The 25786-nt window shown below is 43.4% G+C and overlaps 1 protein-coding gene across 8 annotated transcripts in view; it reads left to right on the top strand.

The window, feature by feature from the left end:
• Window positions 1-3157: 3157 nt before the first annotated feature.
• Window positions 3158-25786, top strand: part of LOC111849009 (cullin-9) — a 38176-nt gene continuing 15547 nt past the window's right edge. For 2 of the 8 annotated variants that reach the window (XM_023821484.2, XM_023821481.2), the window contains exons 1-20: window positions 4214-4303; window positions 10173-10826; window positions 13319-13473; window positions 13588-14139; window positions 14926-15067; window positions 15270-15460; window positions 15638-16013; window positions 16536-16728; window positions 16832-17033; window positions 17164-17354; window positions 19350-19546; window positions 20891-21128; window positions 21539-21644; window positions 22012-22239; window positions 24310-24400; window positions 24552-24723; window positions 24913-25018; window positions 25140-25235; window positions 25335-25510; window positions 25592-25725. In XM_023821484.2, coding sequence (XP_023677252.1) covers window positions 4279-4303; window positions 10173-10826; window positions 13319-13473; window positions 13588-14139; window positions 14926-15067; window positions 15270-15460; window positions 15638-16013; window positions 16536-16728; window positions 16832-17033; window positions 17164-17354; window positions 19350-19546; window positions 20891-21128; window positions 21539-21644; window positions 22012-22239; window positions 24310-24400; window positions 24552-24723; window positions 24913-25018; window positions 25140-25235; window positions 25335-25510; window positions 25592-25725 — 4225 coding nt within the window. In that variant the 5' untranslated portion in view covers window positions 4214-4278. Of the gene's footprint in view, window positions 3356-4211; window positions 4304-4804; window positions 4873-4907; window positions 5077-5186; window positions 5211-10172; window positions 10827-13318; window positions 13474-13587; window positions 14140-14925; window positions 15068-15269; window positions 15461-15637; window positions 16014-16535; window positions 16729-16831; window positions 17034-17163; window positions 17355-19349; window positions 19547-20890; window positions 21129-21538; window positions 21645-22011; window positions 22240-24309; window positions 24401-24551; window positions 24724-24912; window positions 25019-25139; window positions 25236-25334; window positions 25511-25591; window positions 25726-25786 lie in introns of those variants that run through there. The other 6 variants (XM_023821482.1, XM_023821485.2, XM_023821479.2 and 3 more) reach the window with 6 other exon arrangements.

The following is a 25786-nucleotide window of genomic DNA, read 5'->3' as shown; positions in this document are numbered from 1 at the left end:
TCTACCCAGAATTCATCTGTACAACTACAATTATCAAGACTGTTACACAAATTGGCCGAGATGGAATTCGCAAAGGTTTTCACAAAGGAAACTGATAAATCATACAAGTGTACTATTATTATCAAACGTATAGATAACAATAATGTACAGCAAGAACAACAATGTCATGAAACTGTTTCAGTGAGTAAAGATTCACTTTGGAATCACTTTTGCCAGAAACATGAGTGTGCTACGCGAACAGGCGGAAGTCAGAGCAAAACGCGAGCAAGTTTTTTATGGTTGTAGCATATCAAGTCTATAAAGTAAATTAAAGTATAAAAGCCTATAAAGTAAATATTGGTAATCAAATTCGTTTTGTCATTCAAAGTATAGGTCTAATAGATTTTTTCTTAATTTCACGTAACGCTGTCAGTGAAATTTTATTTTATAGAGACGCAGCAGCATCAACAGAAAAAAATTGAGGAATATAAAATGTGCCTGTATATTCTTTAGGCTATTAAGCCCACTGACTCCTTTATTTTTAAGCCTATTTTTGTGTGGAATTCCATTGCCAAACCCGTTCGTTGTTGCCTATAAGTTGCTTAAAAATAAATATTTTCTGTTCTGACTGGCAATGTTGCCGTTGCTCATATTTCTTGATGATATAAGGCTTCGGTTTAAGGTGACGTTTGTTAGGCATGCAGATTATTTGTCCCTCTTTTAAATTGGAGCGAGCGTGGAGCGATTTGACTGGAGCGGGAGGAAATTTTAGTGGAGCGAGGAGCGGTGTTGAGCGGAGCGGCTTAGTGCGAATTAGAGCGGAGGAGCTGGCGGGGTCAACAGCCTCGTGAACGAGGAGCGGAAATTCTCACCGCTCCACTCCGCTCACATGCTCTGGTTGACAATAAAGAACTCTTTCACTTATCATGGGGATGATACATGGCAGGCAGGCCTTGATGAGGCTTGTGGATATAGGACCTAGTGGGCAGGTGGAGGAGTTAGATTTATTTGTGAGCTTAGAGATGTAACATGATCTTGTGAGTTTTGTATTGGCACAGTTTGTTCTGAATGTCGTGTATGGGAGGGAATGAGTACCAAGTGATGTAGTGGGCTGGTTTCACCACCAAAGCTGTGCAATTGTGGAGTTAGCATTATATAAGACCTATGCAAAGAACCTGTGCCAATTTCCATATATACAACTGTATGTGAAGTCGGTAAAAAAAAAAAAAAGTCCACTATAATATAACTTAAGCTCAGTTTGCCATACTTAAGCATTAATTACCTACAGAAATATACATTTACCGTTTCTGTTTATGTGTATTTAGTAAAGCATTTAAAGCATTCCTGTAACACTTATCCTGTTATTTCAAAGAAGTTTTTCATTTTGTTCTATAGCTGTATTCTATGTTGTAGCCTGCGGACGTAAATTGTGTAGTTAATTAGTTTACCTTCCAACCTCTTATCCAGTACAGGGTTGTGGTGGCGCTAGTATAACCTAAATTACAAAATAAATGTTATCTATATTAGGGGTGCACCGATTGCAGTTTTCTGGCCGATCAACGATCACCGATCCTTAGGCAACCTTACCTGCCGATCTCGATTTTTTTTTGCCGATCTTGTTTCTTTCATAACTAAAAGACAGTTACTTCAATGTTTCCATTTTTATTGAGTAAATTGATATGAATACTCACAAAACATGAGGTAGTGTCCTCAAATATAAATGAACATATAAATGAGCATTGCTGTTTGAACTACAAAATCATATTTTTTCTTCCAGACTTTAATTTCTCTAATTTTGTAAAAAAAATATATATATATAGCTGTTATGACACACTTGTCCAAAAAATAGGGAGGGAGGCAGCCTGCACTGCACCTCTCTCGGGAATGGGAGAAAAGGCTGATTTAACCCTCTGGGGCCTAGGGGTAGGAAACACACTTTCACTGACTGGGGCATGATCACACATTTCATCACACTTAATTCATGGCAAATAAATTATTTCTTATATATTTGTTTTGCCATTACACTCATCTTTATTTTAATATATATTGTAAAGATGTCAGATTTTTGTTAAGTTTGAAATTTGACATCAAAGTATAGACATTGCAAAATGCAGTTTGGAACACTTGCAGAAACATTATAAAAGTACATAGTAAGCAATGCTGGCAGTTTGTTTTGATCCCAGATATCTGATCACCAAAGTCTTGGCTACATGAAGATGACTAAATGGTGTAGATGCAACATTAATTTGGATAAATAAATAAGAAAAACCTAACTCATGTAACTATTTCTGGCTCCTTTCATTGAATATGTAGCAACTTTCATGTGTATGAATGAGCCATTGTCACCTGGCCACGTCCCCAACCCCCTTTTATGGCGCTGAAGGGGATGTATCTGGATCGCGTTTCACCGTTGCGCTGTTAATCAAATTACCATGCGAATGCGATTTGAATACGCGCTAATGCGGCTATTTAGAATGTGAATAGCGATCTTCGGGTGAGAGCGGTACTACACGCCCCCGATGCAGGTAAAACAAAGTAAGATGACATGGTTTACTTTTTTGCCGATTTAACCTAATTAAAAAAACTTTAATACTTCCGACAATGGACGTTTTGAAAAGAAGACAGATTACGGATTTAGCCAGCGTTTTTTTCATGATTATACATTAAGATTTCAGCGAGATATTTATAAACTGAAATAGACGCGAAAAGTACGCGAAAAGTACGCGATGTCGTCGACGACATACTCGACCCCAAAGAGTTAAAAGCATATAACTAAGATCGGTGGATCTCATGGGAATATGGTCGATTTCTGATCCCCTCAAATTAACGTGATCGAGGCCGATCGATCGGTGCGCCGATCGATCGGTGCACCCCTAATCTATATGTCAGTTTCTCACAATCTCGTCCAATAGATAATGAATGGATTTACATGACCCTGTTGGGGTCTCTGGGTGAAGGTTCAAGGGGTTCCGTCTGGAATGGTGAAATTAAGCGGAATATAGATATGGGCTAGTAACTACACTCTACCTCAACCAGCAGATATATTAGTGACTAATAAAGAACAGTTTATTTGACACACATATATGAAATATTGGCCCACCTACCGGTGAAGTGGAAGGATATCGCTCACTCGTTTATCTCTGCTTGTACAGCGCGGCCTCCGGACGCCAGAGGGCAGTAATATTGTGAGTAATAAAACTTCTAGCGAAGAGGACGGAGTCGGTCTGCCTGTCATCGAAAAGTCCCTAGTTAGTATCGGACAGGGTTGGCAAAAAAAATACGTCCAGGCTGGGAAACGACACTTTGTGGCGGAGAAGGAAACTCCATAGACTGAGGGCGAAAGTAGAGACGAGGGGGAGAGGCTCTGCCGCTGGAGGTAGGCGAAACTCGGCTTCTGAGATCCGGCGTGCTCGTAGGCCGCACAAATTCTCAGGTGCTTCACTGTTTGCAAAGATAACCGCCCACTGCCCGGGCTGGACTCGGTCGCGGGCCGTGGCAGGTGAGGGGTCCCTGAAACGAGGCGATAGGGGGGCGGGGGTGTTGCCCGTCCGCGCAGTCCTTCGGAGGTTTGGCCGACTCGCTCTTCTGATGCAATCGGACATCACAAGCCTGGACTCGGCAGGCTGTCAGATGGGCTAGCGTGACTGCCTGGCACCCCTAAATCGGAGTTTAGCTAGCCGCCTCTGTCAGGCCGCTTCATCGGGACTAACCGCTGGCTAGTTAGTTAATGGATCGGTTTGCTGGTAATCTGGCTGTGCGGGTGCCGGGCTAAGAGGCCCATCGAGGAGGCCTCTGCGGCAAGGTGGCTGTTCGGCTGGGCGTAAATTCAGCCTCTAAGGGTTTGCGTCTGGTTGTTTCAGGCCCCGTTGCGCTGTCAGCATGATTAGAAAAACATTTGGGGCATTTATTTAAAGTTATTTGTTTCATGTTTTCCCCCTTTTCATGTTATAGTTTGTGGTTTTTATTTTTTAAAAACGCGGCTGTATTGTCCGGTTGTAAGTTTGTGGCGATTTGATTTAGAAAACTTCGGTGTCCGCTAATGGGTGTTCTATTCTAACTATGGACTTGATTGTATAATTAGAAAGTAAGATTACGACTTTTCTCAGAAGTCGAATCAGTTTGAGTGGGTTTCTTGTGTTTTGTTATTTCGGGGGGGTGAAGCCTGTCACCTGTCATCTCTCACCTCTGACTTGACACGTTGGCTGTCATTAACGGCCCGCATAAATCGCCTGTGCTGATTTGGGTGCTTCGCTGCTTGTACTGTGTTGGCTACGTCGAGCTGAATGAATTCTCGGTCGCATGTCCGTGTCCGTGTATTTCCCGGGTAAGTGTAATATGATCGCGTATATTCCACACGTTTGGCGGGGATGTAGTTTACGTTTCATACCAACTATACGATTGCGGTTAAAACTACACAGGGCAACAGTTTTTACTGAAACTACTCAAGAATATACCCTTCTCACTGGCCTGCTGGGCTATAACAGTTGAACTTATGTGTTTATTTCTCTAAGTACCTTCCTGGCTGTACATATTTTGAACACGGCGCAGTGCGGGATGGACGGTGCTGAAAGCTCATGATTTTTTTTTTTTATCTCGTACGGTTTTGTGAAGTGGGTAAAGGTTCGGTATCATCACGCTGATTTTCTGAGGATGCTAGGCTTGGGAGGCCCAGTGGGAGGAACAGAGTCCTGGAGTTTCGTTTTCGTCTCCGTCCGCCGCACCAATCAATGGCTGTTGGAAAAGGGGGAAGTTCTCTCTTCGGCTATATTCGAGATTGTTCGGCACGGTTTGGGTCATTTCACCGGACGCTGGACTTTCCAGAAAAGTCGTCCGGGGTTTTTTTTTTTTTTGCCGTCGTTGAAGTCTGAATGAAAGCTGCGATTTCTGGGCCTGGTTAGTAACAAAGGCTACGCAGAGGATTTTTTAAAATAAAAAGCTTATTTTGAAACCGTCTAAAAGCCGCTTCTCCTGTGGCCACGCGGTCCACTTAGTGTGTGCGATTTTTTATAGTCATTTCAAGTTACAATTGTTTAAGGTTACGTCCCTGTATCGCGGCGCACACCAAGAGATAAATTTGATGGACTTGTATTGAGCCAGGTAAACGGGCCGTTCGACAGAGAGCTGGGAGTGCTTGTGTGCTGTCCGCGTCTTTAGCCTGAAATCGTATTGTTAAACCTTAGATCATAATTTCAGTTGTTTCGAGATTGATCCATACCGAATGACTGCAGACGGTGAGATAATGCATTTTTCTTAAAGCCATGTCATTCAACAGTTTGCATGTGACCCAGTTAAATTTGCTTAGCAAAAAACGTGAAAGAGCTCTTTGACATGCTAACTTTGCCATCAAGTCGCATCACTAGCCTAATTCAAATAAAATCATTTTTGTAGTTTTACCGTTCACATAGTTTGAGATTTCAACTTCCTAGACCGTCTTAGCCTAAACATTTTTGCATAACTTGAAAAAGTGATGCTGTTTTAGTGTGTGCTCTACTAGCCTGTTCACATAGTACCAGTGTGACTTGAACCATATAGCTGGCTCTAAAACTGAGATGCTGCTGAAGGGTCTGATTATCTGTATCAGGTGTGTTAAATTAAGGCTGCACCAATGCTCTGCTGGGTGGTAGATCAGTCATCTTCTGAGTATAATTGGACTGAATGGCATTCTTTCTGCGGTGATTAAAGCATCAGAAACTACATTTGAACTGAAAGCAATGTGTCTTACCAGAAATCATGACTTGGTTACTGAAGATAATCCACAGACCTTGTTGTGAGTAGTTTCATGCAGAAACTATTTTCTTTCTACCAAATTCCACAAACCAACCATGCCACTGTGTCTAAGATGGCACTTGGTAGGGTTGGGCCAATATCTGAATTTGCATTATTGACTATTGTGGCAGAAGTATGTAGATTATTGATAATATCTAAATGTGATCACTTAAATCAAAATGCAATGCAAAACATACTTATGTTTCCATCTTAACTGTATTTCTAATAAATGCTTTGGTAAATATACAATCTGCAGAAATAACCATGTGATGTTTTATTTTAAAGAAAAGGTCACAAAGTAGTGCTTAAGAGACAAAAAAATCATTGAGTTAAATCGTGCTTTTTAAAACATAAATACCAAATAATACATTTACAAAAGTAAACAAGGTATGTCATCTATCCTTGCATAGATTATGCTGCAGTTGTGCTTTACAAGTGTTTCTTGAGGCACTTTCCCACTGAAATTCAGGAACCTAGTTCTGAGTTCCTCAGCCATCTCAACCAGGAACTTTTGTAGCTCCTGGCCACTTTGGTGTGTCGCTTTCTCACTGCACAACAGGAACTTGGACCTTAGGCTAAACAAGCTTGGGATATTCAAAAAGTAGGTTCAACTTCACAGAGGATTTTATTGGAAACTGCACCCCCACCCCAGAACTAGGGTAAACAAGTCATTTTGTTAGCTGTTCGTTACTGGGGGACTGATCACAACAGGACACAGCCTTTAATTTGTTTTATTTGTATGACCCACAAAATATGTTTATAATTCATTATTAAATCTGGCCAGCAGATTGAGCTTTCATTTTTGACATAATAAAAAAATGATGTAATGTTACTCCACTAGCAAGTTTCATGACCAGCGGTAGCAAAGGGTAAAGCTTCAGTCTCAGCCTTGCATTAGCTGTGATAGCACCGTGCATGTTTACACTAACTGAATACATATATTTAGACAGTAAAAAGACAATGATAGATGGTAAAAGTAATTATTATATAATAAAATACATTTAAAAATAGATTTCTTATTTTAATAATAATAAACCATTAATATGTTTAATTTTAATAATAATGTTGGGCCGAGCGGGGACGGAATGGAGACAAAGGCGCAGACGTCAGGGTATCGGGGAATATGGGGTTTAATTACAGGTAAGGCAGGCAAAATGCAATGGGCAATACAATCACTGGACTGGGGAAACTGAAATGCGGACAAAATAGAGGACTAATGACAACAACCAGAAACAGCTGATCACACGGGGATTCCACATGGGTTTAACGAGGGGGCGTGACACATGGAAGGAGCGGATGATCGGGGCAGGACACATTGTTTGGATACATTTATTTTCTTACTTTACAAATTACTGTTTTGATAAATGTGCTTAGATGTCTTTAGTACAGTATATGCTCTTCTTGTTTTATCCGGTACATTTTGTGTTTAAATGCTAAAAAAAAACATATTTAGGTGTAATTTTTTGGGGCCGGGAACCAATTAATTGGTTTTCCATTATTTCTTATGGGGAAACTTCGATCACAGAACTTTTTAGGATTCGATCCGGAGTTCTGAACGGATTAAATTCGAGTTCTGAGGTACCACTGTATATCCATTATTGAATAAATTTTCCAATGCAGAAATAAAGAAAGAAAATAAAAAGGTATGCATTAATGTATTAAATGTAATTGAGGTCCAAAAATAATTGCATCTGCCCTATTTTTGCTGCGCTACTACTTATTTCTTTTCCTGGCTCTTCCGCATAACTTCCACATTAGTGCCGATGCCTGTGGTCAACCAATTGGCAACCAATCGCTGAAAGTCCCTTCCCAGTGGTGCCTCTAAGGAACTACAATTGCACTGAGTTCCTGCAGTGAGAACACAACAGAAGTTCTTGGTTCCGGGAAAAAAGTTCCTGTGTTGGAAAAGTGCCTTATCTCATACACCAGTTCTAGCTTTCTTCAGGTGTTTCACGTGATATATGATGATGGATTAAAAAAAACTAAACCGATGCAGGGAATATTTGCAAGTTTTACTGGTACACCTTGCTATAAAATTTAGTTGCACCTTCAAAATGGTCATATAATGCAACTAAATGGTTGCAATCTGGAGCCCTGTGCTTGTATAGCTCACATTATATTTTTGTTCATGAGCAATCCATAGGCAATGTTTCTTAAATTCCATTATAATTTCCAATGTTTGGTTCAGAAGTACTTGTAAAATTTCTATGTGGTTGGGTGGAAATGACAGAAAGCTTTACAGCCTAATGCCTGGTCTAGTACAGGAATGCCCTTTCTTATTGTGTTTACAACTCATGACAAAAATGCAAAAACTACTGAAGATGCAAAGCGTTCTTTTGACCTTTTATTTTCCCCATTTGAAACAGGAGCAGGAAATATTGCTCAAATAAATAGCACACCGGCATTATCATATAATGAAGGTAAAACGATGCCCAAATTTTGGAGTTGAATAATAATGAAAAAAAATTAAGCTATGCTTTAGTATGGATTTTTAGCGAGAAACGCAAGCATCTTTACTGTGCTAGGGTTTTTCAGTGTATGCAGTGGACATGCAATTTGCGGCATCTTTTTAGCAGGATGTGCTTATCACAGAACTGCAGTAAAAAAAACAGGTCTGCACAAAATCACATTGCGATATAATTGCAATTATATGCTGCATGCACAATAAACACCGGGGCTTTAGATGATCTGTATAAATCTGAATTCATTTATTATATTTATTAAATTCTGCTAGCAGGCCACACCACATGCTACTGTTTTGGTATATCATGGAAGCAATAAGGACTGACTGGCGGTGAAGAAAGAGACAGCTTAACGCCCACAACATCTTTTGAAAGGAGATATTGTGGATGAACAAGGTTAAAAAAAAGAGATGTCAGTGGTGTGGCAGTACTTTTTGCAGTTTAAAGTCTGATACATTTATTAAATACAATGGTACACCACATTTATGCAGATTACTAACTTTACACAATACAGTTCTCATTAATATTTTAGGTGTTCTACTAATCTGCTTACCAAATTGTGGGTGTAAGTAAACGTCCGTTTAGTACAGAAAAGCTGGTGTCCGGATAATGTTTACGTACATCCTCTGAAGCCTTGGTGATTATTGCAAATATACCATATAATCACGATATGATTTTGTGCAGAGCCAGAAAAAAATGGATTTTTCATGTTTTTTTTTATCTGATAATGCAGTTTAGCCCAGTGAAAATAGAATTAGTTGTAACTGACAGTGAAAACGCTCTCCACACATTTTTGATTATATTGATATAGTTGGAAAAAACAATAAGGGAAAAATATCATATTTATCGATACTATTGATTATCTGAAATCATGCTCCTGACAAGATGATTGGATGTAGACATCAATGCTAGAACTTTGGTGCTTGGCGAGCTGCCATTATTATTATTATTATCATCAGTAGTAGCAGTAGTAGTAGTAGGAGGTATTATTACTTTTAACTAAGAAAATATTGTTGCTTTTGGTTATTGTCGGTAGCTGATTCTAACAAATACTGCTAACTCATCTAGCACCACTGAGCTTGATAAAATTAGAGCTCAGCCGTGGTGGATGCCATTGATGTTTACATCCCGTCACATTGTCAGGGGCACACGCACCCCAGCACTATCTTCTGCCTAGTGATGCGCTTGGTGTGTGGTGTTTGGTAGAAAGAAAATAGTTCCTATATGAAACTGCTCACTACAAGGTCTGTGGATTATCTCGAGTAACCGGGTCATGATTTCTGGCAAGGGATATTGCTGTAGAAATGTATTTCTTTGGTGCTTTAATCATGCCACGCAGTCCCATTATATTTGCGAGAGGACTGAGATTTCTATGACCATTATCTCCAAAACTAGGCAGCTCTCCCCACAGCAATCTAGATTGATAAATAGCACTACAGCATAACTGAATTTTTATTTATTCATTTTAAATTTTGTAGTGAACTGCCCCATTAATGTCAAACGGGATTGTTGCTGTCAAAATAGCTGTTAGTCAAGATAGTGTTCCCCCGCCTATCGTGGAAGTTACATTCTAGACACATCAGCGATAAGTGAAAATCCGCGATATAGAAAGACCATATAAATACAATTTTTTTTTTTTAGAGTTTGTCTTAAATCGTAGGGCTTAAAACAAAAGTTCACAAAAAATTTGCTCACAACAATCGGACCACAAGCAAGGTACGCGATACACAGAGAACTGTGATGCGTCGGAGATAAATCCGGTATAGCGGGGGGCGCGATAGCTAAAACGCGATATAGCGGGGGATCACTGTATAGGAATTGATTAAAGTAGTGGTGTGTGGGGTTTTGCCGGCTGTTTGCTGGGCTAGGCGATCTCCTCTGTCAGGGCTGTGGTTGTATGTGGGTGATCTTATGCTGGCTGGCCATCTGGCCTGGTGTATTGATAGCACTCTTGGTGTTTTGCAGCAATCATGGTGGGTGAACGCCGTAATGGGAACCTGCTGGTGCAGCTGGGTCCTAAGCAGCAGGCCTACCCCGAGGAGCTAATTCGGCAGCGGCGCACACACGACGGCCAGACAGAGTACCTGATTCGCTGGACCCTGCTGCCCATAGAAGATGGAGGTGGCTCTGGGGGCGGGTCTGGTGAAGCTGGTGGTGGTGGTGTGGGCAGCGGCTCAGGCTCTGGCGGCTGCCCATCTGGGGAGAACAAGTCAGAGAACATCCTTATGTGGATGTCTGCAGAGGATGTGTATGCCAACTGTCCCGCCTTGCTTGGTAAGCGCAAGGCAGATGTCCAGCGCCCCCTGGAGGAGCAACGGCCCAGCGGCGAATTTCCGGCCGACGTCACTTTCGACGAAGTGGAGCTCTCCGACATGAAGGATGATGTCAAGAACCTGGTTCGCCGTGCCCGCAAGCAGATGACTAAGAAGAGCGACCTGGCCATCAGCATCACGCACACTATTCACGTTCTGAGTGCCTACGCTAGCATTGGCTCGCTGGTGGGCGTGTTCAAGGAAACGGGAGCGCTGGACCTGCTGATGGAGCTGCTGTGCAACAAGGAGAGGCAGACGCGTCGCAGTGCCGGCAAGATGCTCCGCGCTCTGGCTTCACATGATGCAGGTATGCCCCTCCTCAATCCATTACTGTCATATCCAGCTAATACTGATTTAGCTGTTAACTGCATTATCTCAAGAAGTCAACAGGACTCCTTCGGAAGTTTTCTGAAGTCAGTGAGAGGTGATTTAGCCTCAAAATCACTGCATTTTAGTTGGTTGCTCTCCTCAAACAATATTTATTCATAAAAGTTCATAATATTTTGGAGTAAGTAAAATAACTTGCTTCATATGATTTGGAATAATGTAAACAACTCTTACAAAATCTCATTGATTTAATACACTAACATTAGGTAAATATTTGTTAGTCCTGTTTGTCATTTAGCCTAGCCTACTTTTCATCACTTGGGAAAGTGTTTATGACCTGGCATGTATGCTAAATGTGACTTTTAACAGAAATGTGAAACATAATAATCGTTGAATTTCATTACGATCATTTGTAATATATTTGTTATCATGCCCACCTGATGAGCTTTAGACTCCCTATCCAGGTGCTCATTCACTTATGATGGGGTTATGTTCTGGTGAACCCACCATAAGTGGAAAATATTGTTGAATATGAATATAAGTAAACAAGTACTGTCACTGAATAAGTAAATAATTAGTCTTACTAAATATCAGTAATTGAAAAGTAAACAATACAAGTTTATTTGGTGAAATACAGGAAAAAAAACAGTATAGTTGTTAAACACTGTATTAGATGTTATTCTTGATCACTACAGAGAAAGCTTGGCTGCGTGGATGCTGCCATTGCCCAGGAATCAATAGAAAGTACAGCCCAGGGACCAATTGGAATTCAGATTTGACAACTGAATGCGCCTCACTATTGTCGTAAAGTCGAGCCATCGTACAGCAAGGAGCATCTGTATAAATCAGGGTCAGCAAGAGACTGATGCTTCGCCAGGTTAGATGTGTTGCTCCCTTGTAGCAGTGTTTGCATGCTAGGGCTGTCGCTCAGCGAGGTTCACCCTTTTTGTTGAGTTTAAAACCAAAGTAACACAATATTTCACTTCTGCCTCCCTGCTTATCAACTACAGGCAAGCCGCTTCACCCCACAGTCCGACTATGTCTACCCGGAGCATAGATTCCACTATGTGACGTCATTTCTTAAACTGTTTTTTGATTTGTGTAATAGAGGTGTGGCTTCGATAGGCCTCAGTCCCCCCAGTGACTCAGATCAGAACAAGAGGTTAGGAGTTGGATGGATGGTTTGGTCCACATTTTTGCATTTAAATCTTTATTGTAATAGTTTTATTTTGTGATCTCACCAAGCACAACTCTATAAGTGATTGGCTGCTCTTGCTCCTGGTGCCTTTGGGGTTTTCCTGCTCAGTGTTTAGTTTGCACGCACTCTGTGTCTTTTTGATTCCCTTGAATTAGCTCTGGTGCGTCGATTGACTGCCATGTTGGGTGTCTCTCGCATTCCTATCAGATACCTGCGTGTTTGTGGCGAGTCGGAGATGCCTCTCTGGGTAACTGGAGAGTACGGCTTATGAAGAGGAGCCATCACAGCTCTGGCAGCTGCACCAAGCCCATCTGGCTAATGTGCTAGTCATGTACCTTAAGGAGCTAAATGATTAGCCCTGCCATGGAGGCCTAAAGTCATCCATGGTGATAGTGGGTCTTACCGGTAAGCCCTTCAGCTAGGGCTTACTCACTGGTAGAGAAGGGGCCACATAGTTTTTGTTGGTATCCATAGGGAGGTGCCCATTCTAGAGGTGACACTTGCTCCTTTGTAGCCATATGAAGTGTGGAAACAGCCCCTTGATTGGCAATTCTCATTTTGTCAGTTATGCGGCTCTCCATAGTGGCAGTGACTTTGGCTGGTGGCAGTGTCCTGATGCAGTGTCACCTCCAGGCCGGCAGGTCTTTTATTGTCCTTAATGTCCATCTTGCTGCAGCAGCGCACCTAACCAAACTTAGATTGTGTGAGGGTGGTAGACATGTCTTGCCATGACTCAGAGTGTGGAGGATCTCTAAGAGCCCCTCCCACTGACTGTAATCTGCTTCGCCCACAGTGTTCCACATACCACGTTAGGGCACGTCACAATGCTGAGGTCATGTGCATACTTTAATCTCTGCTGCTACCCTTGTTACTTGATGAAGTCTGTTGCTTAGGCCATTGTTTGAGTAAACCACTGTGGCAGTCAAACAGGCCTATTTCTGCCATTTACTTTTCTAACCAAAATCAAAACCTTGAGAAATGTTGCCTTATTTCCCTGTCCTGATTTGTGCACTGGCTGCTCTGATGTGATGGCATACATTTAAACAAATGAGCAAGGAAGTCAAGACTCAAAACACCGAATGCCATGTAATCAACACCTTATAGGTCTATTGGGGATTCAGAGCGGAGTTTCTGATTTTTATTTTAAAAACAGAACATAATTAGCAGTAGATCACTTCGTGGCAATTTCCTCTCTGGTGGTCTCACACTACCACCATATGAGCTCAGGGTCCCTTTGAGCTGATGCTTATGGTGCTGCTGGTCTTCTCCCCCAGGGAGCCGAGCCTACGTCCTCCTGTCCCTGAGCCAGCAGGATGGCATCGAGCAGCACATGGATTTTGACAACCGTTACACACTCCTGGAGTTGTTTGCAGAGACCACCTCCTCAGAGGAGCACGGCATCTCCTTTGAGGGGATCCATCTACCCCAGGTACTTTTGGGCTGTGCGTGTGTGTGTACGTATGTGTGTACATGTGTGTGTTTTGTCTCCCGTGTGGTGCAAGTTATGGTGCTTTTATCGCCGTCTGATGGTGCTCTGCCCTAGATCCCAGGGAAACTCCTCTTCTCGCTGGTCAAGCGTTACTTGTGTGTAACGTCCCTGATGGACAAGCTGAACACCGTGGGGACGGAGTCCAGTTCAGAGCGACAGGAAGGTGGAGTCTCTAGCTCTGCCTCCTCTGGAACGGGCCTCCAAACAGAGCAGTCACGGGTGCAGCGTGAGTTTGAGTTCACAATGGCCATGGCCAACTTGATCTCAGAGCTGGTTCGTGTCATGGGCTGGGACCGCAACCGGCAGCCTCCCCCCGAGGGCCCGGCACCCGGGGCCAGTGAGGAGGAGCCGCCCCGCGCAGCCAGGTCCATCTTCCAGCCCCGCTTCTCTGCCCCGCTGCTGCCAGCTGCCTCACCACCCAAGAAGAAGGTGGCTAACAGTTTCAAAACTCGCGCTGACTTTGCTAGCCGCTCCGCCTATGTGGAGTATGTGCAGGAGAATCTGAAGGGGGGTATGCTGGTCCGTATGCTGGAGGACTATGAGGAGGTCAGTGCCGGTGACGAGGGTGAATTCCGCTACAGCAACGATGGCTCGCCACCCGTGCAGGTACCTGTCCTTCATGTCTGTGAAAAAATATGAGATTTGTGAGGTTTTCTTTGAACTTGGACTGCATGCTGTTCCTCGGTCCAGCCTGGGATCCTGTTTAGTACAGATGTTCATGTAGGTGCCCCCATGTTAGCTCAGCATCAGCAAGTGGTGTGGGCCGGTTCACATGGGTGCTCCAGCTATAGATATATAGTACCTGGCCCCTGTCCACGTCTGCGGCAGTTGGTTGTTGCCTCAGTCAGTTTTCACTTGGTCCTCACTGCTTTTCAGCACCCAGGAAGCAGCTTGGAATCTGATGGTGTACAAGAGTTGATCAAAAAACAGGGAGAAATCAAACATTAGCCCTGAATTTTCAGGGACCATGTACAGTATCGTAAGTTATGTTGTAGCAAATATGGCAGCCCACAGCCTTATGAACAGTTCTGAGGTAAATTAGGTTTAATCCTTGTCCAAAGTAAGGATCCCATTAGAAGAATGGTAGGGGGTGACTGGGGTTTTTTAGTGCTGATTGTTTCCGCCTCTCTGTCGTTCCCGCAAGACAGAGTAAACCCTGTGCTCTCAGAAGGCCACTTTCCCTGCTTGTGTGAGTTATATTGGTCCCTGACACTCTCATGTGGGATGTACTTTTCTCATTTCCTGAAACAGGTTAGTTTTCTACATTTCATACTGTGTTGAACCAGTGCCGGCCCCATTCCATGCGAAGGTTTTCCGATTCCGAGGCTCATGTTATGTCATGCTGCCCATTGTTCCTCCTCGGTTCTGAAGGATGTGTTTTCTGTGTCGCAGGTGTACTGGAACTCCCTGTCTCGCACTTACTGGGTGCACTGGCACATGATCGAGATCCTGGGCAATGGCAGCAGTGGGCAGGCAGAGAAGGAGACCCAAGAGAAGGCCTCTTCTCTTACAGAGACCCTCAAACTCACTGCTTGTAAGTCTCTTGGATTTTCATTCCCGTTGCTCTTTTGCAGCCGATCAGCTTTGAGCAGTTATCTTTGGTCCTACCTGTTAATGGATCTCTGGGGCTTTGAGATGCAGTGTTTGTGCAAGTCTGCCTTCTCTTTGGCGAAAGAGGAGCTATGTTAATGTCCAAGTGCTGACTCTTGTCTGACTGCCTCTTGCCTTTGTGGCAGTGAGCCAGACGTTCTTCTCCAAGCCACCTGGGGGCCTGTACTCTCTGCCCTACCTGGCCGACAGGCTGCAGGAGGACAGCGGCACGCTGAGCCGGGCTGAGTGGTGGGAGATCCTCTTCTTTGTCAAGAAGCTGGAGCCCAAGCAGCAGCAGGAGCTCTTCAACTTGCTGAGGCAGAGTCTGGATGATCAAGTAGGGCTCTGGACTGGCCCCATGCTCACAACAGATTTAACAGTATTTAAACTTGAAAGCAGCTAAATAAAGCTAAAGCAAAGAAAATGCTTCTGGCCACAGCATCTGTCAAATAAGGGATGGCAGTCTGTTGTACATGTGTGTTTTGTGAACACACCCCTATTTCTGTGATCGCAGATTTCAGAGCTGGATGAGGTGACTTTGATCCAGGTGTCGGTGCCGAGTGAGGTGGCTCACAAGCTGCTGAGATACCTGAAGCAGAGCCTGCCACTGTCCTGCCTGTGCGATCTGTTGTGCTCACATGCTTACATCAAGCACTGCCTGCGTCGCGGTGGGCCCGGTGATGAGCTGCTGTCCAATGCCCTAAGCCCCATGGAGCTGGGGGAGCGATGCCCTGTGGAGGCCGCCTCCTCACACGCCACTCTGGGCTCTGTCTCCAAGAAGGCCAAGAAGGACATCCCCCTGGAGCCTGGCACTGGCTATGACACCGAGAGCGAGCTGCCCAAGGAGGATGACCCCAAGGACCCAGAGGAACTGGAGGAGAAGATCAAAGGTAAGAGCCTAGTACACCCCCCCCCCCCCCGACAATCTTTATATGGCTACCTGTGCCACTTGAATTGGTCTTCTTCCTGAATTTCGTTATTATGAATGTTGTTTGATTATTTCCTCTAGTTCTTTAGTTGAATTTAGCTGTAGATGACTTAGTGGGTGCTTCTCAGTACCAAGAATGCAAAGATCGTATTTGTGGTCTTGGCAAGAGTGGTCTTGCTAACTTGCCTCACAAGAATGAACTTAAGGCCCAATGAATCATGGTATTGTTCTATGTTTGGCGAGGGTATGACTGATGCGTGCTTGATATTTGGGGTGAGGCAAGAACAACATCCAGGGATTTTTGCCATCCTCTGTACTTCTGTTATTAGTATTGAAACTCGTCTTTGGGAATGGAAGGTGATGTAAAACGGGTACGAGAAAACACAGGTACAGTCAAGTACTACGTACTGAAAAACACTCATTGTCAATCTAATTTTCCTACAAAACAGTCTTGCATTAACTGGTGTATTCTCTCTGTGCACAGTTTTCAATAACCCCAAGATCCAAGGCAAGAAGAGTTGTTTGGAGAAGATGGGGGAGGTGGTGGACATGATCAAGAAGAATTCTTGGGACCTCCGGCTGCAGTTGGCCGGCATGAGGGTCATTTTCAAGCTGCTGGACGAGGAGGGGGCCCAAGAGAGGAGCACCCTGAGGTCGGACTCTGCACAGACCATTCGGTGAGGGTTCGGACTGCTCTTGGTGGCATAGAAACATGAAAATTAATTCCACATTCATAATGTTGCAAATCATATTTTGTTCTTTTCACCGTTCTCCATACAGAGACAAGATCCTAAAGCTTCTGGTGGAGGTGCTGAGTTCTGATTCCTTGTGGAATGTTCTGACTGGCCTGCGGCTAACCCACGCCCTCATGCAGAAGTATGAGTGGCGGGTCTCCTTTGCCACAGAAGGTGGAGTGAAAGCCATTCTGTCCTGCATGCAGGAGTACTTCATGTCTACCCAGGTCCAGCAGATTGCCCTGGCGGTGAGTTTTCAGGCATGCTGAGGGATATGGAGTGTGGTTTTTATTGTATAGATTGAAGTACTGTCAGTTCTTAGCTGCTAATTCCAGAAAGCTATCATGTTCTGTGGCCAACTGAGTGATTATCTCCCAGGCATTGAAGGTCATCACGGGGGCCAGTAAGCACGACCCGCACAGCATAGGCGGTGGGCTACCACTTGCAGAGTCTGGAACACAAATGATGCTTGAAATCTTTGCCAGCATCGGCTCTGCCACCCCCGAGGGTTCCAAGGGGCTCTTGGGTGCCATCCCTGCTGCCACAGAGCTGATGCTCAATACACCGGGGTAGGTGGATGTCAGTGTGGAATACTGCCTGGAAGGCAGTCTGCTATTGTGACTCCAAGCCCTTGGAGTACCTAGAGTTAATAGCGTACAGTGCATCACTTCTAGGTACACATTACTCAAGCTGTTAGATGATATCTGTACTGTTTGGGGCTGCAGGACTGGTGATGGTGACCTGCTATGAAGCAGTGTGATTCTTTACCGTATGATGGTCCATAAGGCTAGTTATAGAAACATTGTAGTTTGAGTTTTCACCTTTAGTCAATTGGCCTTGTCAACCGTGCATGTTCCACTTTTTTAGCTTGGACTGTAAAGTACAACCCGAGTTTCAAAAAAGTTGAGCCGCTGTGCCAAATTGTAAATAAAAACAGAATGCAATGATATGGAGATCTCCTAAACCCATATTTTACATGCTCCTCATAACAGAACATAGAAAGCATATCAAATGTTTAAACTGAGAAAATATATATCTTTTCAAGGACAAAATAAGGTAACTTTGAATGTCATGGCAGCAACACATCTCAAAAAAGTTGGGACAAGGCCATGTTTACCTCTGTGTGGCATGCCTTCTTTTAACAACAGTCTGTAAACGTCTCACGACTGAGGAGATCAGTTGCTTGAGTTTTGGGAGAGGAATGTTATCCCATTCTTGTCTGATACAGGATTGTAGTTGTTCAACTATCCTAGGTCTTCTGTGTTGTATTTTTCATTTTATGTTGCGCGAAATGTACTCAATGGGTGGAAGATCTGGACTGCTGGCAGGCCAGTTCAGTACCCAGACCCTTCTTCTACGAAGCCATGATGTAATTGATACAATGTGTGGTTTTGCATTATCATGTTGGAAAATGCAAGGTCTTCCCTGAAAGAGATGTCGTCTGGATGGGAGCATATGTTGCTCTAGAACCTGGATATACCTTTCAGCATTGATGGTGCCTTTGCAGATAAGCATGCTGCCTGTCCCATATATACTAATTCACCATGAAAGATGCTGGCTTTTGAACTGAGCGCTGATAACATGCTGGGTGGTCCTTCTCCTCGTTAGTCCGGATGACATGGCGTCCCTGGTTTCCAAAAAGAAATTTTTAATTTAGATTTGTCTGACTACAGAACAGTTTTCCACTTAGCCATAGTCCATTTTTTAATTAGCTTTGGCCCAGAGAAGACGTCAGCGCTTCTGGATCATTTTCAAATACGACTGCTTCTTTGAATAATATTTTTAACTGGCATCTGTGGATGGCACAGCAAATTGTGTTCAATGACAGTGTTTTCTGGAAATGTTCCTGAGCCCATTTAGTGATTTCCATCACAGAATCATGCCTGTTTGTGATGCAGTGCCTAAGGGCCCAAAGATCACAAGCATCCAGTATGGTTTTTCGGCCTTGTCCCTTGCGCACAGAGATTTCTCCAGATTCTCTGAATCTTTTGATTATATTACGTACTGTAGATGATGATGATAATACATTCAGCCTCTTACCAATTTTACACTGAGGAACTGCAATTGTTCCAGTATCTGTTGATTAGGGGGATCTGCAGTATTGGGGGATTGGTGATCCTCTACCCATCTTTACTTCTGAGAGACACTGCAACTCTAAGATGCTCTTTTTATGCCCAATCATGTGACTGACCTGTTGCCAATTTACCTAATTAGTTGCAAATTGTTCCTCCAGCTGTTGCTTTTTTTGTACCACTAACTTTTCCAGCCTCTTACTGCCCCCATCCCAACTTTAAGCTGTGTTGCTGTCATGAAATTCAAAATGTCTGAGTTTAAAAATTTGACATTTTCTATGTTCTGTTGTGAATCAAATACGGATTTATGAGATTTTCATATCATTGCATTCTGTTTTTATTTACAAATTGCCCAACGTCCCAACTTTTTTTGGAATTGCAGCTGTAAGTGTAAACCTCTGTGTGGTGGTGGTCATCTCCAACCTGCAGAGCTTTGAGGGATATCTTGCACTGTGTCAGGCCTGCTCATTTGTTTGTGTGCTCTTTGCTCAGGTGCGCGCTGGCAGTACGAAATGGCCTGCTGGTGCTCATCATGCTTATCTCCAGTCACAAGAGCCTGGCTGAGCAGCTGGTGGCTTGTGGTGTGGTCTCCGTTCTGAAGAAATGTCTGTCACTCCTCCGGCCCGAGAGCACGCTGGCCATCGTAGCCCTCAATCACATCTCCATGGTCCACAAACTGGAGAAGAAAGGTGAAAACAGCTGATAACTTAACCTTGACAGAAAAACATGCCTTTTTATATGCTGTTTTCACTGGGCTTTGTGGCAGGAGTAGTAGCTGGAAATGGTAACATTATCATTTGGGTTATAAATTATTGGCACCAAGGCTATTTGATTAAGATTATTGAGGGAATTCAAAATCGTTGATTTCTGTCACAATTCAAATATTTGATTATTTTGATAACCTAAATTCAAAACATTGTGTAACTTTACTGACAAAGTATACAGATATCATGCACTACTACACTATTAATGGTATAAAAAGAAAGTAGCATCTCGGAGCATTAATTTTTATTATTATTAAACAGGGAGAACAAGCCAGTGTCAATTGTCAAAACTACAGAATTATACAGCAAAAGACAAACACATAAACGAAGCAGTAGCAGATTGAGGGGTTTGCCTAGAGTGAAACTCACCAAGCTTCCCGGCACAGATTAGCAGGATAACAGTACATTGTTTTTCATTATGTGGGAAATGAAAGATCAGTTGTGGTGATGTAATAATAATGAATTATGAAAATGTACTTTCAGGCCTCTTCTAAGTGATGAATGAGTTGCCAAAATCTCTTGTCCTCCACGATGTAAAATGACTGATTTTCCCATTCAGTCATCTGGATTGTTCTAGTCATTATGTTTTTAGCTCTGGTGTTGCTAACTTTGAACATCGACTACCAATATCAGCCCAGACTGACACATTGAGCCGGCATCTTGGTTTTTGACTAATATTCGCCAATACCAATATGTTAATCAATATATTGTGCATCTCCAAGGCTAACATCACTTTTTATTTAGCTAGCTAGTTAGCTACCTCAGATTCTTAACCATTGCTACTGGTGCTAGCAACAAGAACATTTTTTTGCTGTACAAAAGAGAAGCTTTTTCAAAAGATCTTTACATTGCAGTGTGTGCTCAGTGCCACAAACCTGGCATTGTCGCTCAAAGATCATCAGGTAGCACTTCCTTAATGAATATTTATGAGTTTTCTCCTGTCATGATACATTTCCTATGTTTGATTGCCACTGTGACTTTACACATCTACCAACAGCACATGATCATGAGAGCACATAATCCAGAAATAGGAGTGTCTATCTTTTACGGAGGATTTTGCCTCCAGAAATCGATCCTGACATCATAGATCGATGCAGTTAAATGGCCACCTTAATAATCAGTTCATTATGTTTCATCTATGATTCGTCTTTCAGTGGAAATCAAAACACTACATGGTGATAACTGATCGGCGTCGTGCTCCCTTGCTTCAGGGGACCATCTGGTTCAAGTTTGTCTGATAGCCTTTTTCTGTGCTGTTTGGGAGCACAGAATCTAAGGAGGAGCTGGACTTCAAGGACACGGAGCTGAAGATGCTGGTGGTGAGCCTGAGGGAGACTACAGCCACCAAGGAAGTGATCATGACGCTGGAGCAATTGCTGTGCGACGATGCCTCCCAGCTGGAGGAGGAGCGTACCCAGGTGACCCGCAGCAGGGAGACCTTCCAGGACCTAGTGCGGCTCATGGAGCAACATCGTGCCGACCGTGCGGTCCAGCTCTCCATCCTCAGGTCTGTGAGATCATTCCCAGCATCCTCCACTACCTTCCTTCTTTACCTTCACTGTGATTTTCTATAGCTTCCAAGGAGGCTAGGCCACTGGCAAGGCAAAAGCTTCATGTAAGTGGGAGCCAAGAGTCTCCTTGCTCTGAAAATACTTGGGCTCTTCCCACAGCAGTAGCAATGCAAAGCACTGTGTCTATTAAATTGTACTGTAATAGTCTATTAAATGGTACCGTTTAGGACTTTGGTCTGTTACCAATGCAGAATGCAAGAAGCTACTAGTTCATTTTATTGTTTGTAAAGTGTCTTGGTGCTGAAAATGGTGTTTGGTAATTGTCGCTAAGAGGCCACAACATTACAGGTAATTATGGGACAGACAGTTTTAGAATTTTGCATGTTTTTATTTTTTGTCCCCTCAGGATTCTGGATAAGTTCCTGGACAGCTATCAGGAAGACGTGCTGCCTTGGCATGAGAGCATTGAGCCGTGCCTGTCCTCTATGACGGCCTTTGTCAGTGACAGAGAGGTGGGGGTTACTGAAGGGGCCTTGGAGAGTAGCAGGCAATGTTTATTATGCTGCTCTCATGGGATTTCTGTTGATTTTGCTGGTTACAAATTCAATTACATCATATAATAATTGTGTTCTCACAGTTGGCTTAACAGATTAGGTTCCCATTCTATGTAAAATCATACAGCTGATTTTGTTGTGTTCTATTTACAGTCAGAAAAACAATTGCACACTATAAAAACTGTATTGAGGCCATTGAATCGATTATCTTTGACCTGCATTTCAAGTTGTGCTGTGTTACATGCATGTGGCTGTAAATATGAAGTTCATTAGTAGGTTCATGGGTGCTGATCTTGCGCTGACTGCCGCCTGCTGGTGCTTCCAGGTGGTGCAGCCCTTTATCCGTTTCCTATACCGACTGGCCACACTGAACAAGGACTATGCGGTGGTCATGTGCCGTCTCGGCACCAAGGATGCTCTGGCAAAGGTTCTGGACAAGCACAGTACCAGCTTGCTGCTGGCCTCAGAACTGCGGGACCTCATCGGGGACTGTGAGAAATACGCCAGCCTCTACAAGAAGATGACCACCAGCATTCTGGCCGGGTGCATCCAGGTTTGGCTGGACCTTTTACTCTCCTTTGTTTTTTGCTCCATTTGCTGTGCTGATGTATGTAAAAGTACTGCTTCTGTAATTTTGTTTAATATGATTGATTGCTGTTGTTGATGGTCTGAAGTCTTAAATGAAACTCATGCAAGAAGTCTCCTTCCCCCTTTGATATTTTTTGACCTGTGGCATCTCTAGGGATGCATTTTCCTTGGCCAATTCCAGTTTTCTTACATCAATAACAATTAGCAGACTAAACATATTTAAAACTACTTTAATGAACTTGGCCTTCTCCAAGCAAAATATTTAAAATACGCTTATCAAATAAAAATGTCTATAAGTGTTGAATTAAATTGGTCACTTCATATGCTTTTGGGGTAGTGTCTCCATGGACAACTTTTTGTTAAAATCGTTGTGTATAAGATGTGAGCATCTTCCCCATGAATGTTTCACGTCACCTGTCATGCAACATTAGGGGAGGGAAGGTGTGGGTCCGGGGACATGCATGGAAACTGAGCTGGGACTATGGATGGGTGATATGGCTGTAATGTAACATCATGGTATTTTTTGTTATCACAATCCACAATATAGATAATTTTTTTATAATGATGTTAATTGACCATTTAACCAGCAAATCTGTCCTTAAAAGAAACACTACTTGTAGCATTATATTAATCCATCCATCGTCCAACCCGTTTATCCTTCTGGGTCTCGGGGGGTCCGGAGCCTATCCCGGAAGCAATGGGCACGAGGCAGGGAACAACCCTAGACAGGGGGCCAGCCCATCGCAGGGCACACTCACGCACCGTTCACTCACACATGCACACCGATGGGCAATTTAGCAACTCCAATTAGCCTCAGCATGTCTTTGGACTGTGGGGGGAAACCGGAGTACCCGGAGGAAACATGCAAACTCCACACACATGTGACCCAAGCGGAGACTCGAACCCAGGCCCCAGAGGTGTGAGGCAACAGTGCTAACCACTGCACCACCATGCAGGTGGACAATTATTAAGTTAATAAACTTAATAATTACGGTATGTAAAATACCGTACATATAAAAGAAACTGACTCATTATAGAGAAGTGCTTTTTAATTTTTTTTAACTATTAAAGTTTCAAAAGGTTTGGTTACAAATGAACATTTGTTACTTTGGTCAGTTGCCACACACTTCTGAACTTAGTCTGCAACAAATACAAATAAATAATAGATAAATAAACATAATAAAAGTTCAAAATCTAACCCTTTTTGTGTCAGTAAGACTGCATAGCCAGACATTGCTAACGTTTCTGGTGGTTAAAAACATTGATTGTGTTGCCACCTGTTACATGAAAGGTATCTTTTCAAAATTACGGTAGGTTGGTCCAAGTCAGATTTTGGAAATCAAACCCATTACCACAAAATCAACGTAGAACCTTCTTTGGAACCTTTTCTTCCTCATGAACCATGCCGCATACACTAATTTGTCAGCATAGTCGACCAGTCTATGGATGATGTGTTTTTTTTAGTTTTTTTTATGGATGATGTGTGACAAGTATAATATTTTTAGAAGTTTGATAGTATATAAAGTTAGTTAGTTAAATGCTTAAAAAAAATCTAGGTTTTTAGTTCAAGGTCTAGCCACTAAATTAAGATTAACCAGTAATTGACAAAGAAGTGAGATGTATACTGTTGATGTTATGAAGGCTGAAATTGCTTTGCTTCACATCTGTTTGGTTTTATTGTACTGTTGCAGCCTCTGAACACGCAGGCATCATGTGACGGGTGCTTGCTGGTTTGTTCTGTCATCGTAATAAGTGTTGAATAGTGCACCTTTAACTGGACACATCTTAACTGTACTTATACCTAGTCATGTATGTTTGCAGTGTGCTCTTTGCCTTATTTAAGATTGGCAATATTTATTCTTATTGACAATAAGATTGGCTCCAAAAATTGACCATGTTTAGACTGATGCCAATCAGTGCGAAAACTGGCCATTTCCAGTCACTAGCCGATAGATTGATCAGCACATGATTAGTCATTTCTCTTTAGGTGGTTGGCTATGTTATGCAAATAATTTTCTCATGCCTGTTACAATAGATGGTGCTGGGTCAGATTGAGGAGCATCGTCGCAGCCACCAGCCAATCAACATCCCCTTCTTCGATGTGTTCCTACGAAATCTATGCCAAGGTCAGTGTATCAGCAGTATGCCGTTTGGTTAGCTTGACCCCTGTTGTGGTTTTGTGAGTAGTTTAAAAGCAACAGAAACCAATCATAATGCTTAGAATAAGATTCTTTCTGTGGGTGCCTTTGATCATGTGAATTGGTTTGCTACTGACAGGGTCCAGTGTGGAGCTGAAGGAGGACAAGTGCTGGGAGAAGGTGGAAGTCTCCTCCAATCACCACCGAGCAAACAAACTCACTGACAAGAACCCCAAAACGTACTGGGAGTCAAATGGCTGTACAGGCTCCCATTTCATCAATATCTACATGCACAAGGGCGTGGTGATCAGGTAGGCGTGACTCGCCTGACACCACACAAGTGGGAGTGTTGTTATCTCTGAAGATCAGAAATCCTACTCTGAGATAGTATCCCTACCCCCATCTCCTTCTCATTGACTTCTGCTGTACAGTTGCCGACTAAATAAAACAAGAAGAGGCAGGTGAGGCTGACTAGCACATCTTGCCTCTCTCTCTCCCAGGCAGTTGGCAGTGTTGGTAGCCAGTGAGGATTCTAGCTACATGCCAGCCCGCATTGTTGTGCTAGGTGGAGAGGACCCGACAAATATCAACACTGAGCTGAACACAGTGAGTGATGCATCCACAGGCAGTGGTTTCCACCTTGTATAACGCACTACCTGTTTTGTGTCCTTTTTTTTTTCTTTCTTTCTCCTAACGTGGCCACGGTGGCTCTATGTGTGGTTGTCAGGTGAATGTACCTCCCTCTGCAAGTCGTGTTGTTCTGCTGGAGAACATGACTCGCTTCTGGTCCATTGTGCAGATCAGGATTAAAAGGTGTCAACAGGTGAGATGAGTATGGATAGTAAATATCCCTTGTGCTTTCCGAATGTTGATTGGATAACTGCCACATTTGCCTGTTCATAACCTGTATCCTCTGATGCAGGGTGGCATTGATACCAGGGTGCATGGCTTTGAGGTCCTGGGGCCCAAACCCACCTTCTGGCCTGTGTTCAAGGAGCAGCTATGCTGTCGTACATATCTCTTCTACACTACCAAGGCCCATACTTGGTGCCAGGAGATCTTGGAGGACAAGGGTCAGCTACTCCAACTCTTCAACAAGTAAGCCTATATGCTGGCCCTGAGCCCTTTTCTCTCAGGAAAACGCCCTCTACAACTCTGATGAGGAATTGCTGTCTCTAGGCTCAACAGCGCTCTTCGGCATGAGCAAATGTTTGCAGAGCGCTTCTTGCCGGATGCGGAGGCCGCAGAGGCCCTGGGTCGTACATGCTGGGAGGCCCTGATTACCCCCATTGTGCAGAGCATCACCCTTACTGGTATGTAGGGGGTTCTCTTGGCTGGAAGGCCTCTTGAAACTGTGCGGTCAGGTGCTGAACT

The sequence above is a fragment of the Paramormyrops kingsleyae genome, chromosome 3, assembly GCF_048594095.1.
Source record: "Paramormyrops kingsleyae isolate MSU_618 chromosome 3, PKINGS_0.4, whole genome shotgun sequence".
In the NCBI taxonomy this organism is placed as follows: Eukaryota; Metazoa; Chordata; class Actinopteri; order Osteoglossiformes; family Mormyridae; genus Paramormyrops; species Paramormyrops kingsleyae.
Note: the sequence above shows the minus strand (reverse complement) of the source record. Positions and strands in the feature narration are given on the sequence as shown.